Source organism: Calidris pugnax, unplaced genomic scaffold (assembly GCF_001431845.1).
Source record: "Calidris pugnax isolate Ruff unplaced genomic scaffold, ASM143184v1 scaffold49, whole genome shotgun sequence".
Taxonomy (NCBI): domain Eukaryota; kingdom Metazoa; phylum Chordata; class Aves; order Charadriiformes; family Scolopacidae; genus Calidris; species Calidris pugnax.
The window spans coordinates 4,877,039-4,895,511 of NW_015090798.1; the positions used below are offsets into that span (position 1 = coordinate 4,877,039).

The following is an 18,473-nucleotide window of genomic DNA, read 5'->3' on the forward strand; positions in this document are numbered from 1 at the left end:
TCTTACTCTCGCGAGAGCGGCGCGGTTCCCACGCCTGGGCTGTTGTGTCTGAGGGGGAGAAAGCCCCGGCCGCGCTGAGTGGGCGGCGCGCGCCGCTCCTCACCCGCTCCCCCCCCCCCCCCCCCCCCGCGGCCCCCCCCACCCCGGGCACCGGGCCCGCTCCGCCTGACTTGCAAGTTAGAGAAGAACCCAACTCTCCCCGCTCTCGCGAGAGTAGGAGTTTTGGCGAGAGTTTGTGGAAGATGGCGCCTGTTGTGACAGGGTAAGTGCGGGGGGTTCGCGGCGCCGCGCCGGGAGCCGCTGGTCTCTGGGGGTACCGGGCCGCCGGTTGCCCCGCTCCCGCCCTTCGGCGCCTCCGCCGCCCTTCTAGGGAAGCGGGGGTTGGCCTCCGGGTGGCCCGGCGGCAGGCCCCGAGAGGCAAAAGCCCCCAGGGGCTGGGATCCCCCCTGGGTGGGCGCACGGGAGGAGGCCCCCCGCGCCCCGGCTGAGGGGCCGCCGGCCGCCGGGCTCTCCCCCGGGGCTTTCCCCCCGGGCGCCGAGCTTGCCGGCAAGGCTGGGAGCTTCCTTTACTCCCCCTTCTCTCCGGCCGGGACTCCGTGCAGGGTCAGTGGGTATCCCCGCCGCTCCGGAGCGGGTCCCTCTCTGAGGGCTCCCTGGGGAGGGGGAGCCGGGGCTGGCACAGGCCCCTTCCCCTTTCCCCGCCGCCCCGGTTCGCTCATCCTGCCCGCAGGAGGGGGGATCTCCGGGCTCCCTCGGCCACAGCCCGGGAGCGCCCGGACAAAGGGGTTTTCTCCCGTGGTGAGGAGAAGTTGAGCGCGGCCGTTCCTCAGCCCAGGTCCCGGCCCGGGCTGCCCCAGCCCAGCGGCTCTGTCACTTGTCGCCCGCTGCGCTGGAGCAGCCCGGCGCCGTCAGGCTGCTCCCCATGGCTTAGCAGGACAACCCGTTCCTTCGGGTCTAGGGGACTGGGGTTGCCTTTCTCTCCTCCCTGCGCACCGTTCCCGGGCTTTGTTGAGTTTCCTCAGCTGCCTTCCTCCTAACATGGCATTGCAGCGAAGGGTAGCAGCCTCCCCACCCCACTAAGCCATGCTGGATCGTAATGAATGATAGTTGCCGTCCCTTTCAACCACACTGGGTAATACTTAATCATGGCCAGCCGGCTGCAGCGTGTGTCACTGTAATAAGTGACACCCTCTTAGCCACCTACAGCTGATGAATAATAACAGGTCCACTGCTGGCGTACTGAACGCAATCTCACCTGCAGTGTTAACATCACATATTGCCATCCTCGCCACAGCGTGAATTCTGCTTGCTTTTAAGTGCTGTGCCCTTAATTTTGGGCTATACAGAGCACATGTGACCTCCCTCTAGGTGTTGAGGAAAAGGGGCAGTCAAGAGAAGAACAGGCAGTTTGTGTCCTCCACCTGTTTGTTCCAGCTGAAATCCTGGCTGTTGAAAGTACTACTGTGTCTTTCTAAAACGTGGACCTTATTTTGTGATTTCACAGTGTGTCTGTGACCTTCTGTCTTCCCTGTGGGATTACATTGTCTACAGCATTGGCTCTGTGGTTAGAGAGCAACAGCCTGCTTGGGGGTGGGGTGGAGTTGGTGGCTGATGCTTTTGTTCTCATGGAGAAGGTAGCATTATGGCATTTTGTTGTTTTGTTTGGCTGCAGTAGTGTTTCCAATTCCTCACTCTTGTTTGTCGAAAACTAAATTGAAGCTTTTGCTTGATTTCTCTCCTGATAAAGGCATCTTGCTGCTCATACACGTTTTCCCAATTAAATGTTCTTTAGGGAAGCTGGTCTTGTTTGTTATGGTTCCTGGAGTGTACTGTTTGAGAGGTTAGAGTTGAAGGAAGGGAACAAATGCTTTTAAAGTTTGCTATAACTATTAGTCTGCGCTGTAGTTAGCGATTAAGTTTTTCCACGTTTCCATTCGTTTACTCATCTTGAATGTTTGGGCTCCCTTTGCTTTTGTTTATTATTATTACAGGTTTGTCAGAAGTGTTCTCATGTTTGTGACGTTACTTTTACCCTTCTTGGAGATTTGTTAAAATGTTGACAATAACAACTGTAGCTTTCTTTTTTTTTTAAAATAAATGGTGAAATAATTTGAACGTTAGGGAAAAAAAGAAGTTTTAACAAGAGTGAGAAAAATTGTGTGTAGTTTAGGTTTTTAATTCTAAATTTATTGTCCAGTTCTCTAAAATGTAGTCTTGTTTTCTGGTTGTTAAATGTTTTTAGCGCAGTTAAAATGAAGTCTGTTAACTTTGGTTAATGGTATAGTTAGATTATGTTATTATATGACCTGTTTTGGGGAGTACAGCTCTGATGCGGAGTTGTTTGTGTGTATTAGGATTAAAAATTGATGATACCCCAGTAGCTGATTTTTTATTTTTTTTTTCAAAACAGTCAGTAAAGACAATTTTCTTTCTCGACTGTTCTGTAAAAGCCGACTTGCAATTAAAAAGCTATAACTGAAGAATGTAGTACCCAAACACCACGTTGTATTCGCACGGGCCGCATGCGGTTCTTACGGGTCCTCAAACTTTGAGATAAAGCATATGGCTTTTCTGCAGCCAGTGTAAGCTGAATGTAAAAACACATTTATTTATTTTTCCCCCTGTGAAAACTGTATGCCTAAGCCTAAATTACGGTCCCTAGGTTTATGCTGTGTTGGAATGGAACAGTAGGAATTTACTGCAGGATTTTTTGGGGGTGCAGTTGGGGGTACGTTGCCAGTTTCTTGCTTGCAGCGTGTGGCACGCTCCCGCTACTTGGATTACAAGGAAAGTTTTGATCAGAACTGCTTGTACGTCTGGTGTGATTGAACCTCAGCTGCACAGTGGCAGAGCTACCTACAGCGAGAAAATACGCAGAGACACAAACCCAGTAACTGACAATGAATTACGAACTATTTGAACTATTATTTCAGATGAAGTGGCTAAGTTATGGCTGGGGTAATAGGATAGCATTTTGGGGGTTTGTGGAATATTTTTGTTTTGCTCGTGAGTAGTTAGTGAAACCCATCATTTTAAGGTGATGAAATTAATGAAAATGTTTTTTAATTAGGGAAGTATGTTTTGAGTGCAAAACACTTTGTTGTAAAATAATTGCTGATACTACAAAAATACCTGTAGGCCTCGATTAGTTTGAAATTTGCTGTGCTACGCCTAATACAGCCATATCACAGAGAGAAATTCTAATCCTAAGAACTTAATTTTGTGTCATTTTAACATGAAATAAAACATGGGATGGTCTAGCCTGGGACAACCTCATTTTTAAAATACTAGAAAATAATTCAAGAAGCCAGTGCAAAAAACCCTTGCAAAGATTTCTATACCAGCAAACAAGTGAGTGAAATTTAGAAAGGGTAGATAAAAATGATAAATGCTAGATACAGGTTTGAGTACGTGATTAGCAGTATATAAGACAGTGTTTGGATTTTTTTTTCACACATGTTAAGAAGCCTCGAAAAAGACAAAAATAACTGAGTGGGCTTATCACTGGTATGGTGTTTTCCATAGGTGCTGTAAAGGAGAAGATAGTTTTAGTAACACTTTTCTAAGTATTAGACTATTTAAGTTACTTGTCTGAATTAGTCAGCCTAAAGTGCTGTGGTTAAGAGGTGTTTCCTGACCCAGAAGACTTAACGGTTTAAGGGTAAGGGAAGACACATCAGATCTGTGATGATAAAGAAGAATGTTTGGTATCAGCGGAGTGAGTTTTAGCGCAATGGTCGAGGTGTGCTACCCATCTGGGCGTTTTGTTTGTTGTTTGTTTGCTTTTAATGAGAACTGTGGAAAACCTTGTAGGAGGTTTTTGAAAGAAGAAAGTGCTGGTCACGAAGCTATCCCATCCATGAGGGTAACAGAAGTTGAGAGATGTTTATCAAAACTTCATCTACATCCTGGTTAGTAATTTTAGGATGGGGACATTGACCAGTAAGGATCTTGAAGTCGAGAGTGAAGCAGATGTTGCTCAAGAGGTGGAAGGGCAGAGAAGGGGGAAGACTTGTGTGATCTGGCCTTAGGCTAAAAAAGCAATCTAGAGAGGAACACTCAGAATAAATAGAAACAGGGTCAACTCTGAAAGATGGAGAAGGATGCTTCACTAGTTCAGATGTGAACTGCTGTGATCGCAGGATAAAAGTTAAGCTACTAAAGGCATGTGTTGGTGATGTTGTGGGCATCGCCAGGATCTTAAAACCAGGTTATTTCTAGGATCTGTAGAGAACCATGGTTTGAGGGCTCATGCTTTGTTAAGAGTCCTGAAAGTCAATGACTTGCGGTGGTGGAAAGGAGACTGAAGCAGTGATAGAGCAGGACCTGTGTTTTGTCTCTGTTGAGGCTGAGCTGATAGTGAGGCATCTGTGCAGAGAGAGAGAGATGCAAGACAAGGTGTTAGCTTGGACCAACGCAGGAGATAGGAAGTAGAAAGTATGTTTCTGATTAATGGCAGGGAGTTAATAGTTGGATTTGAATCCTGGCCCTGGACAAAGTGAAGGCGAATGGAAAGGGATGCAAGACAGAAACCTATTAAATGAATCATAAAATAGTACATGTGAATGAGGAGGCTCCTTCGGGAGGATGCACTAAAAGAACGATTAAAATAAGAGATGAATCATGAGAGCGACAATGCTGAGGAAACCAGGGAGAATATTTCCAGAAAAGAAGCATTGCTGGTAGTCTTGGGTGATTGACAGCTCTAGGAAGATAAGAACTACATATTGATTCCCAGCTTCATCGTAGTGTTAGGCTGTGAAAGATGTTAGTGAGAATGGTTTCAGTGAAGCTCAAGGAGTGGAAACAGGATTACATGGGCAATAGGAATAGAATTCAAGGATGGGATCTTCAGGCTACAGTTTTTACTGTCACCGGAGTTCTAAACGTAGTGCTTATTAAGATTTGAGTAATGGCATAACTGCAGCTATTGTATTGTGTATATGCACATGATGAGTGTTAAAGGTTGGGAAAAGCTCGTTTGCAATCAAATGAGTAGATGGTTTTGTGTGACTAACATTTAAATCATTATCAAGCAGGATCTCACTGTCTTAAGTCTGGCTATTGGGAAATCTTTGTGAGCACTATATTCTTGAAAGAGTCTTCTGAGGTGCTTGCACGTATTCTTCCAACATTTTGTAGTTTCAGTAGAAGCAATTTGATGAAGGGAAGCTCTTGATTGGGATTTTATTTGCTTTTATTGTTTATTCGTTGTAATAAGTAGTTCTCTGTCATTTCTGACTTATTCTGGTTGATATAGAGCACAAAGAAACTTTGAAAACAATCTTTTTACAGCTTGATTTCTCCAGAAATAATCTGTAGACTGTTTTATTAGGCATAATATGTGTGCGTTTTTTACTGCTAGTTAAAAGGCAATATCCTTTGCTGATAACTCTTTGCAGAGATAAGTCTCTTTTAAATATGCTGTTCTGTACTATGAATTGCGTAAATGATCCCGGGTTTGTGAATGAGAGAGAGTTTCTTTCTTGTGACTTGCTAATTTCAACTTCTAGGGCTGGTTTTCATTATTTTGAGCTTAAGCAACTTCTATATTTAAAAATAACGTGAAAAGAGGCTAAAGTAGCCTATAGCTACTTATAAAGCCTTCCTAAAAGCCCTATGGGCAAAGACTTTGAAAAAAGGTTAGTAACTCATTTTTTGGTGAAAAGTACAGTTAAGGTGCTGTTTGATTTTTGATAAAATTGAAGAGAGAAATAGTAACTTCAGATTAGTAAAAAAAATAATAATTCGTGTTTATTAGAAACAACTGTTTTTTCTTTGCAGTACACTTGAATCTCTATTGGGTATGAAGAATGCAGTTTATGCAAAATATTAGTTTCACATTTGGAGGGCAAATCATGTCTGCAGAATTTCAAAGATTCAGGACATCTTTTGTATGTTTGTAATACTTGCCACCCTAAATTCTTTGGATGTTAATTGCAAGCATATTATTAAATGACCTATATGGCACTGTAATGTGCTGAATCACTGGCTCCCAAGAGCATTTCACAGGGCAGAGGTACTATTAAGTGGATTTTTTAAAAATTTACATTACTGCAGCGCTTTAAAAAAAATTGAGCAATTGTAGTGTTTGCTTGCTTTTAAAGAGTTGCTTTTTTTTTCCCTGTGTATATAGGTCAATAAGGGAAAAAGATAAATGTCAGTAGCTGATTGTCAGGTGAAATGTTAATTCTGTTGACAAAACTGGATATGCCTTCTATAGTATTTTATGCAAGTTGTAATTATAGATGTAAAATTATATTCTTGATCTTACTGATTTTTTTTTTCATTATTTTAATGTGGAAATGCTTATAATGTTCTAATATTGTACACTTTTCATACTTGTCTTCCACATGTTCGCAATAATTAATAATTAAGATTATATGAGGCAAGGAACTAATACGGAATTATGGTTATCTCTTTCCAACATAAAAACTCAGAAAAGGAAACAGCCGATAAATTTCTTTGAAGAGTAAATTATGAATAGAAAGTAGTAATTTCCATATCATTATATTCTTACTGAGTCTTGGAAAAGTAAGTGCTAAACTTAGAGTTTGACATTATCTCATTTCCTGGGGTTCTACTTATGTTGTGGTGCTCTTTACTCATAATTCGTGCGCGTGTGTGTATTTTGTGGTTGCAACCTTTCTTTTTTGAAAAAAAAAAAAAGCTTTACAGCTTGAAGAAACTTTTTTCATAGCCTGTTTCTAGGTGACATTATAGGCCACTTTTCAGAGCTGATGTGTACTATTTGAAATAGTTTCATTTACTAAGAAAAACTTCATACTCTTCAACTCTTAGTTAGCCAGATAGTGATATGTGGCCATGTATCATCGTGCTCTTTTGTTTGTAAATGCATAAACTACATATTGCAGCAGCAAACTTTTTTTTACCAAGAAAGGAAAGAAGACAGGGGTTTCAGTATGTAGGCTGTGAGACATTTCTTGATTAAGGTTGCAGTTTTACATCCTTGTAACAGAGGCTATTTACAAGATTTTACAAGGCTTTGCAAGGATAAATACTATTTTTGTGTTCTATTTAATATTTTTTCATGATTTTTGAAAAATTTGATCTATAAAATTTTACTATTAGATGTAATCATTATAATGTTTTACTATTTTGATTAATCAGATTATTTGATGAATGACATGCTGCTGGGACATGATTTGTTCTTTCTAAAGCAAGCTGAGAGTTTCAGTCAGCAGCATGTTTCTTCAACTATTTCATGAGGCTCTTTTTAGAACATGTCTTTTTATGTAGATAAGTCTTGAAAGCAGTCTTGTTGAATATATATTTCTGTAATTATTTAAATAAAGTTGTTTTCATAGCTTCACTTGGAAAAAATGAAGACATTAAGGTAGTTGTGTTAAGGTATGGCTTTTCCTCATTTGTTTCTTACCCAGGAGCAAGGACTATCTCCTTTTCATTGTGATTGTGTGGCTAACTTGTGTGAAGTGCCATTTCTGGATTTTGAATATACTGATGAACACTTTTTGTAATGGGCAACAAGCTGTATTGGGAAGTGGTCATTTTTGACTGCTCTATGTGAGATTACACCTATTACTTCATTTAATTTTTCTGCTTCTGGTAGGTGAGATTCAAGGATATATATTGTAGTGGGCTCAAGACAGTCTTTTGATTGTTAATCTAATTTTTTATAGTTATTTTAGTAGCAGAACGAACATTCATGATAAATTTTCCCTTTATGAGTATGGGGAAATGTGGAAATTTTTCTGTATGTGCCAGAAAAAAAGTCTTGATAACATTGCTTCGTCTGTAGAACATTTCATCTGCACTTTGTGTTTTTTTCAAAGCTATACTTGTGGCTTATTTCCAGTGTGTGGTACTTTGGGAGACTATCAGGAAACTTGGTATCAGAATGAAATTTGATCAGGCAGCCATGAAATTCAGAATTTTCTAAGCCTGGGAGACGGAATTGAATTGTGTAAAATACTGGTCCCTAATTTTTGCTGGACCATAGAAATGGCACAGAGTAAAAAAAATACTCTTTGGGCAGTATCCTGCTTTTCCTGGCAGCTCTTACTTTAACTTCGTAATGTAATTTTGTCTGGGAGCAACGGCAGAGGATCTTGCAAGCAGCGTTTCTTTTGCAAGCTGTGGATTAGGAACTGTGCCGGTGTAGAAAAGAAAGTTAAACTTGTTTGCTCAGCAGAAGAATTTGTGAAACTAAGCTTTTATCAGTTTTTGATATGGTGGTGGGGGGGGTTCTGATAATGGGTTACTGCTTTCACTGGTGCTCTTACGTAAAGGGAGCTTCAAAATGAAGGTCTAGAGCATCAGAGGTGCTTGTGCTCACTCTGAATTTATGCCATTGCGGAAGAGTTCTAAGGCCTGGCATAATAGAATAAATAATAATTAAACTTACTCAGTTATTTTGTTGTTGTTGTTGTTCCAGCCATCTGCGTAAAAGCCCTTCATGTCCTGAACATGAAAAAACAAGCACAAAAAAAAAAAAACCCAGTGACTCGCCAAGGTCAAATGCAGAGTCCGTGGAGAGGTGGAACTCGAATTGCTGTCTCCCCGTTGGGTTCTCGATGCTCTTGGTGGTTCTGGGGGATTGCTGGGCTCTGACAGGGGCCATCACGTCTCCTCTCTCCCCGCTGGGACTGTGCAAAAAGCGAAAGATGGGCAAGAGATAGCAGACTTTCTTAGGTTCTGAGCCTGTGTAACAGAAAGGTATGGTAAGGAAGATTAAGAGTGACTGTGTTCATAATTAATGTGTTTTGGTAATAGCGGAGGATATTTAGAACAGACGCTAGAGAGATGCTGCTCTTGCCATAATTGAGACATAAAAGCAATGGATAGGGCAAGACCAGTGGGTAAATGTGGCATGAAGGAAAATGAAGCAGCACTGCGGTGTGCTGGAGTCATGTCTTTATGCTGCTGAAGAAATTCAGTATAGGTATTTATTTTTTAAATTCAAAATATTTTACCACTTTCCAAACCAGCCGTCCAATTCTGGCTTCAGTAGTGAGTGTAAGGACTCAGAAAAGGAAACGCTTTATTGAAAGACTGGTGTTATTTTGCATGTGTGTTTCTTTTCATGCTCTCTTAGTTTGGTAGTAGATATACAGTGATGACTAGTAAAATCTTTAATAATGTAATATCTTCCAGAAGTGAGGGGGATATAGCTAAACTATTTTGGACATGTCCTTTCTATCCAAGTATTTTTCTGGCCAAATTTTTTTTCTTCTGCTGTTCAGCACTTCTTTGCCAGCGCTGAGTCCTGGGGTGTTGTTTTTGGTTTGGGTTTTCTCTTTTCCTTTTGCATTCCTTTTTTTTTTTTTCCCCCTAAGTATTGCATGGTTGGTGTTGTTTTTGGTTTGTTTTGTTTACATGTGCAGTACAAATCTCTCATTAATAAGCTGTGCAGAGCAGTTAATCAAAATGAGTCTTTGGGATCAGGCTTCCTCTTTGGAAGAGGCTTGTAGCACGCTTGGTGCATTGTGACAAACTCTTTTAGTCAGCACAGATGATACTAACTTTGAATCCTAATCACTGTGTAAAAGTTTGAGAAATCTTCATTTAAGCCACTAAATTTATGAGAGTGGCTTCCATTTTTGGTTTGCTGCTGATTATGAAGGTGGATGTCCCTATTAGTTTGTCTGCAAGAGTGATAGAAAAATATATTGGAGAAAATAGGGAGTTCTCTAGGTTTGGAGTAATTTTTTTTTTGCCATAGAGGCCATCAGAAACAAGAAAGTTAAGGCAGCAAAACTTCCTCTAATACTTAATAATACAGACATTGGCTAGGTTCATGTTCAGTTTAGATAACACAGTAAATAAGATTTGTGTTTGCAGTGCTTACGTTTGGATAGCATCACTCTCAAAATACTAAGAACTGTGTCAAAACAAAGGTGAGAACTACGCTAAAGCAAACGTCAGAACTCTGCATTTTTATTTGCAATGGGCAAAATACCTGTATTTCACAATAGTTAACGGGCAAAACAAAGGAGTCCTTGCAAAACGATGTTTTAAAAAGGTCTTATTAAAAAGTTTTATTTTCAGTTAGCTTGTTGAGGTGATAAATGGTTCAAATGGTAGCAAAGGAAAAGTGGACCAGGATCTTAACAGTCGTTTGCAAGTGCTAAAGGCTTCGACAAATTCTAGAACAACTCTTTTTTTTGGTTTTTTTTTAATTGGTCCCTTGAGGTGTAAGGATAATTGTTTTTCTTTTCCTCTGGCTGATGCATCCACTAAAAAACTACAAGTTTTTGAGACTGCAGTAAATAAAAGGTGTCCTCAGAAGATAAGCTGAAGGTATCTGTCCAGGCTGAGTTTGAAACCAGTCCGTGTGTGAATGTTCCCTGAATCTAGGCTGAATTTCCATATGGAAATAAAATAGATAAGAACTCTCTGGACATATCCAGGGGTTTTCCAGGGTTTCATCCAGATACGATTTTTGTCCAGAAAAAACTAATTATTTTTTTTTAATATTGTTCAATACTCAGTAAGCAATTGGAAAACGTGGACTGACTCTTAACTGTTTCACCTTGCTGCTGTGTGGCACTTGGTTAGCAGCAGACTGGTTAGACTTGTCAGTTTGCATCGTCATGAAAGCTGTATTGCATCAGTTCAGATTTGAAATTTTATCTTTTTTTTTTCTGTTAGAACAGTTCTTCAGAAACCCAAAAAGCAACAGACCTACGTTTGCCAGAAGTTATTAAGCAGTGATGAGTATTACATCTGCAGAGATAAGCGCTGTCTGCACTTACTGGAAGTTTTCCTGCATGCCTTTGGTGCATAGGATTCAAATTGTGGATATTGTTGTTTAAAGCACGTTCTTAACATAGATTTTACTGGTGGCACTTTTGATATTTCTTTGTTGTATTCAGTATTCTCCTAGTTAATGTCCCAATTTAGGCAATTTCCTTCAGTAATGGTGTTACTTTTTTTTTTTTAAGATTGAAGATACTAGTCTACCACTGTCCAAATTGCTTTCCTAGCTAATATTTTTCTCCTTTTTGTTTTGACATTAGTTGAAAAATGTGTATAGCCACTGCTGGACATTCCTTTCCTCTGATTCCAATTTAGATCCGGTCAATTCTGCTTCCTCTTGTTATATATACAGCATATTGAATTAATGTTGGGTTCTTCAATTTTTCTTATTTGCTTTCAGACTTGTTCTCTCCTGAGTTTTGTGACCACTCCTCAATTAGCTTTGCTTCTATATATGTTTTTTTTGTTTGTTTTTTTTTTTAAGGAGCATACACCAGAATACTTTTTCTCCCCCTTTTTTTTTTCCAGTGAAGTTCTTGTATAAGCCCTGTTCTCTTTGTTCCTGGGCAGTCTGTGTTCACTTACCTCTGTCCAGAGCAGTATTTCCAGACTACTTCCCCACAGTGTTGCTCCTTAGTCTGGATTTATCTTATTCCTTTCTTCCCCCACCATTAATTTTTGCTGTTACCAGCCCTGTAAGGCTCGTGGTGCGCTCAGAGCATTGCCACTGGGGAAGACACTGTTCCTACTCAACCAGTGTGATAATCCAACAACTGTATGCTTTCAGTCAAGTCCAAACCCTGTTCTTGGCATCGCCACCAGGGAAGACACTGTTCCTACTCAACCAGTGTGATAATCCAACAACTGTATGCTTTCAGTCAAGTCCAAACCCTGTTCTTTGCTTTTTGGAACCCGGACCTTGGCCACATCGGTGTCTTTGATGGTGAGAGGGGATGGCTGATGAGCACTGGTATGCTGCTTGTCTCCCAGCTCAAGAGCTGGTGAGGATTGGAGAGAAAATAGAATCCAAAGAATTCAAGAACCCCAGATATCTTATGTAACAGAAGACACAACACTGATACAGTGAGCTGAATAAATTTAAGTTGTATGGGGAAAGCCAAAGAAAGGTCCGAAGTGTTAATATTGTGAAGGCAGGAAATGTATTTTGGCGGGGGTGGGAAGAAGACATAGTGGAGGATCACTTTATTTTGCAGGAGTTTCATTATTTCCTTTCACTCCCCTTCTCTCTTGCCATGTTTCAGTCCTCTTCACCATCTTAAAAGTCCATGGGAACCTATTACTATTTTGTTATCCTTGTGCTACTCCAAGAGGGATGGATAAAATAGAACTTTGAATGAATTCAGAGACTGCAATCTGTTGCTAGTGGCTTTATAGGGACTATATTGAAAGCTCTGAAGAAAAAGGACACTTTGTTCTTACTAGCACGGTTCATTTCTAAAGCAAGAGAACTGGGAGAAAGGATTGTTTTTTGAAGTGATGAAAGCAAACAAAGGAAAGCTGAGACCAGGTTTTGGAAGCTAAATTCTGTAAATAAGCATTGCCCCAAGAGGGATGTGTGTATACAGATAAACTTCAGGTTGTTTGTTATACAGCTTTGCAATACAATTTAAATTAATATTTACTATACAGAAAGTTTTTTCTAATATAAGATGGGTTAAAAGAGCGTGTGTAGCTCTGCATAAAATTATAACTTTTTCGCCTGGTTCAGCAGTTGAGTAAAAACATTAGATTTGCTCTCCTTTAACACATTTTCAGAACCTTAGAGAAGGTATTCATACTGGGGTGGTTTAATGTAGCTTAAGAGCTACCAGTTTGATTGAAATAGTTCTTTCCTACATTTGCTGTTCTCATCAGAGAATGAATCTTTAGCAGTTTGTAGATTTTTGTGATACACTTGTCGTGAACTTGTCTGCTATTGTTGCGTCACAAAGGAAAAAACGCTTCTCCCCCCCCACTTCATTTTGCAACAAAACTTAAAAAGTCACATTGGGGTGTCCTTTGGATGTCAGAATTGAATGGTAATTCCAGCCAGCGAGGCTCAAGGCTCCTTGTGAGCAACCTTTCTCCTTTGCTAAAAGGAACCTTCGCACATTCAGTCTTGCAACACTGGACCGGAGTTGGAGAAACAGGAAGCAAACACTTAAGCTTTGTCCCAGATCTTCATTGCTCCTTCTGTCTCTGGCCTCTTCCTTTTTTTTTTGTAGTTGGGTTCTTTTTTTTTCAGCTGCTTTCTTAATTTCTGGCTTGGAAGCCAAAAGTAACTTCATACTGTTCTCCTAAGAGTTTAGTCATTTATCAGCTTGTCTTTTGCCAAGTAATCTGTAATGGAATCCACTACATTTTCTTCTGCCTGAGGCCGTTTATTGCATTGTCCACTTGCTTTTGCTTTTCTCTCTGTCCTCTTTATTCCTTATTCTGTCAGTTTTCTACAATGTCTACAATTGATTGTAGCTGTTAGAAACATCTTCTTGAGGACTCTAAGTGCCCTGGGTCTTGGATATCGTTCCTTTAAGTAGCTGTATTCACCTGCTCCTTGCAAACTTGATCTGTTGGGTGGTGTCCAGGTTCAGGGAGCCCTTTTAACAGGGGCTCCAGTATACCCGAAAGGATGGACTGTGGTGGGTTTTGTTGGAAAACCAATCAGGATAACTGGAGGTTTTGGGACCTCTCTGTATTCCATCCATACTGTGAAGTGTGGTGCCCTGATGGTGGGTATACAAGGGGTTTGTCCCAAGGAGCTCTGGCACAGTTGACCAGATCTTGTAACCATTAAAACCAGCAGCGTAGTTGAGCAGCTGTTGGGTGCCTGTTACAGCATTGTTTGGAAGGTGTATTTCCTAAAGGACATTGTGCTTTGTAGTTGCCAACCTCTGGGGGAAAATGGAAAATCCTTTCCTTGGGGGGAAAAAAAAAAACAACCAAACAAACATAAATAAACCAAACAAAACAAACCCAGAACTCCCCTCCAAATACCCTCAAAAAACTCATCTGGACCTGCATCTTCTTTTTGTTTTGTTTTGTTGTTGTTGTTTTTCTGAAAGAGTTCTGTTGTATTTATTTAAATTAGCTTTGTGTAAGCTAAAGACATGACTGGTAGAGACTGATTATGCTTTCCCATACTGTTGGTAGTTAATTTTATTAATAAGCATTTGCATTATCACACAGCACAGGATGGCTGGCTCTCTGTGAGTACCTTCTGAGAGCGGTGGGGTTCTGTCACAGGGGTGAGCATCTGCAGCTTCTGAGCTGGGCGATTTGCCGGCTTTTCCAGTGTCACTCCAATATTAAACTGGCTTTGCTGACGTGGTAAAAGTGAATTTTAGTTCTGGGGTGGGGTGGCCCTTCGAGGCTGGTGATACTGATGATGCTGAGTTGCCTTGGGATTCCCTTGCGTATCTACTGTAGCCTCGTTCTGTAGCAGAATGCTCCCTTGGGCTCTTCTCTCCCCACTGGTCTCTAAAGCACATGGTATGTGTCCTTCACTGCCTACAGTAGGCTTGGACCATGTGAGATCCAGTTATTAATAAAAGCTGTGTTTATTCCTGGCATCAACTTTGGGCTCAGAAATCCCCTGAACTGAAAATAGTTGTAGACAGGAGAATGTTCAGGGGAAGTACCTCTTAGGCTTGTCTGGTTTTTAGTCTTAGAATCATAGAATTGCCTGGGTTGGAAGGGACCTTTCAGATCATTGAGTCCAACCTAACACTGACAAAAACCATCACTAAACCGTGTCTCTCGGCACCACATCTGCCCAGCTTTTAAATACCTCCAGGGATGGTGACTCCACCACTTCCCTGGGTACTGTAGAATTTTTTCTTAATCCAATCTGAACCTGCCCTGGTGCAACTTGAGGCCATTTCCTGTTGTCCTATCACCTGTGACTTGGGAGAAGAGACCGACCCCCCATCTCTGCAACTTCCTTTCAGCTAGTTGTAGAGAGTGATAAGGTCTCCCCTTTGGGAAGGAGAATATGAAGGTAGATGATGATGTGTGCATATCTGTGTAGATGCATTCTAATCTTTTCCCTCTTGAATTTTCTACTCCTGCAAAGACTTTGTTGTCTGAAGAAATTTTGGAGGCGTGAAAATGAAATTTAACTATTTCAGTGTCGAAGTTTTTGTCTGATACATTAGATTTTTTATATATATATTTTATTTTTTTTTTGTTCGAGTGTGGAAACATTGAATGGCTTTTCTGTTTTACACGTTCTTGCATTTAGCTGTAGGGAAGTTGCTCTTTCTCCCCCCAAGGGAGTTTCCTGTGTATATGGAAAAAATACAAAACAGAAGTGAAAAATACCTCAGGCTTCCAAACCTGCTGCTCACATTTCACTTCTCCACTACCCTTCTCATCACAGAAACAGTCCAGCAGTTCTTCCTCTGTCCCCGTAGCAGTGCCATCCACTTAAAGAGCTAGAAACCATCATAGCTAATACAGTAGGTTACTTGGCAGGCAATATTTTTACAACCACTGGGGAAATAAAGAAAAAAAAAATTAAGTTACAAAGTGAAATAATTTTCTGGTGTTTATCTTTAAATTGCCAGAATGTTTTATTAGGCTTTCTTCAGGCTAGTAAACATAATTTCATACCTGTTCCAAGAGGTTTAGAGTCATAAATAAATTTAGTATGCAACTCATCCAGGTTCAGGGAGCCCTTTTAACAGGGGCTCCAGTATACCCGAAAGGATGGACTGTGGTGGGTTTTGTTGGAAAACCAATCAGGATAACTGGAGGTTTTGGGACCTCTCTGTATTCCATCCATACTGTGAAGTGTGGTGCCCTGATGGTGGGTATACTTTAGGTTTGTCCCAAGGAGCTCTGGCACAGTTGACCAGATCTTGTAACCATTAAAACCAGCAGCGTAGTTGAGCAGCTGTTGGGTGCCTGTTACAGCATTGTTTGGAAGGTGTATTTCCTAAAGGACATTGTGCTTTGTAGTTGCCAACCTCTGGGGGAAAATGGAAAATCCTTTCCTTGGGGGGAAAAAAAAAAACAACCAAACAAACATAAATAAACCAAACAAAACAAACCCAGAACTCCCCTCCAAATACCCTCAAAAAACTCATCTGGACCTGCATCTTCTTTTTGTTTTGTTTTGTTGTTGTTGTTTTTCTGAAAGAGTTCTGTTGTATTTATTTAAATTAGCTTTGTGTAAGCTAAAGACATGACTGGTAGAGACTGATTATGCTTTCCCATACTGTTGGTAGTTAATTTTATTAATAAGCATTTGCATTATCACACAGCACAGGATGGCTGGCTCTCTGTGAGTACCTTCTGAGAGCGGTGGGGTTCTGTCACAGGGGTGAGCATCTGCAGCTTCTGAGCTGGGCGATTTGCCGGCTTTTCCAGTGTCACTCCAATATTAAACTGGCTTTGCTGACGTGGTAAAAGTGAATTTTAGTTCTGGGGTGGGGTGGCCCTTCGAGGCTGGTGATACTGATGATGCTGAGTTGCCTTGGGATTCCCTTGTGTATCTACTGTAGCCTCGTTCTGTAGCAGAATGCTCCCTTGGGCTCTTCTCTCCCCACTGGTCTCTAAAGCACATGGTATGTGTCCTTCACTGCCTACAGTAGGCTTGGACCATGTGAGATCCAGTTATTAATAAAAGCTGTGTTTATTCCTGGCATCAACTTTGGGCTCAGAAATCCCCTGAACTGAAAATAGTTGTAGACAGGAGAATGTTCAGGGGAAGTACCTCTTAGGCTTGTCTGGTTTTTAGTCTTAGAATCATAGAATTGCCTGGGTTGGAAGGGACCTTTCAGATCATTGAGTCCAACCTAACACTGACAAAAACCATCACTAAACCGTGTCTCTCGGCACCACATCTGCCTGGCTTTTGAATACCTCAAGGGATGGTGACTCCACCACTTCCCTGGGCGCTGTAGAAATTTTTCTTAATCCAATCTGAACCTGCCCTGGTGCAACTTGAGGCCATTTCCTCTTGTCCTATTGCCTGTGACTTGGGACAAGAGACTGACCCCCCCATCTCTGCAACTTCCTTTCAGCTAGTTGTAGAGAGTGATAAGGTCTCCCCTTTGGGGATGAGAATATGAAGGTAGATGATGATGTGTGCATATCTGTGTAGATGCATTCTAATCTTTTCCCTCCTGAATTTTCTACTCCTGCAAAGACTTTGTTGTCTGAAGAAATTTTGGAGGCGTGAAAATGAAATTTAACTATTTCAGTGTCGAAGTTTTTGTCTGATACATTAGATTTTTTATATATATATTTTATTTTTTTTTTGTTCGAGTGTGGAAACATTGAATGGCTTTTCTGTTTTACACGTTCTTGCATTTAGCTGTAGGGAAGTTGCTCTTTCTCCCCCCAAGGGAGTTTCCTGTGTATATGGAAAAAATACAAAACAGAAGTGAAAAATACCTCAGGCTTCCAAACCTGCTGCTCACATTTCACTTCTCCACTACCCTTCTCATCACAGAAACAGTCCAGCAGTTCTTCCTCTGTCCCCGTAGCAGTGCCATCCACTTAAAGAGCTAGAAACCATCATAGCTAATACAGTAGGTTACTTGGCAGGCAATATTTTTACAACCACTGGGGAAATAAAGAAAAAAAAAATTAAGTTACAAAGTGAAATAATTTTCTGTGGGAAGGAGAATATGAAGGTAGATGATGATGTGTGCATATCTGTGTAGATGCATTCTAATCTTTTCCCTCTTGAATTTTCTACTCCTGCAAAGACTTTGTTGTCTGAAGAAATTTTGGAGGCGTGAAAATGAAATTTAACTATTTCAGTGTCGAAGTTTTTGTCTGATACATTAGATTTTTTATATATATATTTTATTTTTTTTTTGTTCGAGTGTGGAAACATTGAATGGCTTTTCTGTTTTACACGTTCTTGCATTTAGCTGTAGGGAAGTTGCTCTTTCTCCCCCCAAGGGAGTTTCCTGTGTATATGGAAAAAATACAAAACAGAAGTGAAAAATACCTCAGGCTTCCAAACCTGCTGCTCACATTTCACTTCTCCACTACCCTTCTCATCACAGAAACAGTCCAGCAGTTCTTCCTCTGTCCCCGTAGCAGTGCCATCCACTTAAAGAGCTAGAAACCATCATAGCTAATACAGTAGGTTACTTGGCAGGCAATATTTTTACAACCACTGGGGAAATAAAGAAAAAAAAAATTAAGTTACAAAGTGAAATAATTTTCTGGTGTTTATCTTTAAATTGCCAGAATGTTTTATTAGGCTTTCTTCAGGCTAGTAAACATAATTTCATACCTGTTCCAAGAGGTTTAGAGTCATAAATAAATTTAGTATGCAACTCATGGATTTTTTTGTGTTTAAAAATGCACTTAAGACAGGGGCTGTAAAATTGTGTGTAACTCAACAGTTAAGTTGCATTTCATAATTTATTGTTGTAGTTAGAAATTCTGGAGACCCTCTGCTTACAATCTGACTGTAGAGCAAACTGTTGGTTTCTGTATTTCTTATGCCTGGGTGAATAGCATGTAGATAACAAATTGAAAATACTGGTGTTGTATTTTATATGCATGAAAGCTGTTTTTGACAGTATTTAAACTTTCCCATAACCATAGAAGATAATTTAAGCCCTTTAACATTGGCATTCTGAATTTTCTTCATTTGTTTAGACTGTATTTTGCATATGAAATTTCCAAGTTCTACTTGTCTCTTCCAGCGACATCAGTATTTTGGAAATGTCTATCCAGCCTCCACGTTTCATGAACCTCATAGCAAC

General features: G+C 40.6%; 1 protein-coding gene across 3 annotated transcripts in view; it reads left to right on the plus strand.

Annotated features, from left to right (window-relative positions):
• RBPJ (recombination signal binding protein for immunoglobulin kappa J region) overlaps positions 1-18,473 on the plus strand; it is a 170,084-nt gene that overhangs the window by 102,746 nt on the left and 48,865 nt on the right. Inside the window, exon 1 of one of the 3 annotated variants that reach the window (XM_014937086.1) lies at positions 200-262. The exons of 1 other annotated variant lie outside the window; for it this stretch is intronic. In XM_014937086.1, the coding sequence (XP_014792572.1) occupies positions 243-262 (20 nt within the window). In that variant the 5' untranslated portion in view covers positions 200-242. Of the gene's footprint in view, positions 1-199; positions 263-583; positions 604-18,473 lie in introns of those variants that run through there. One more of the 3 variants, XM_014937088.1, reaches the window with a different exon arrangement.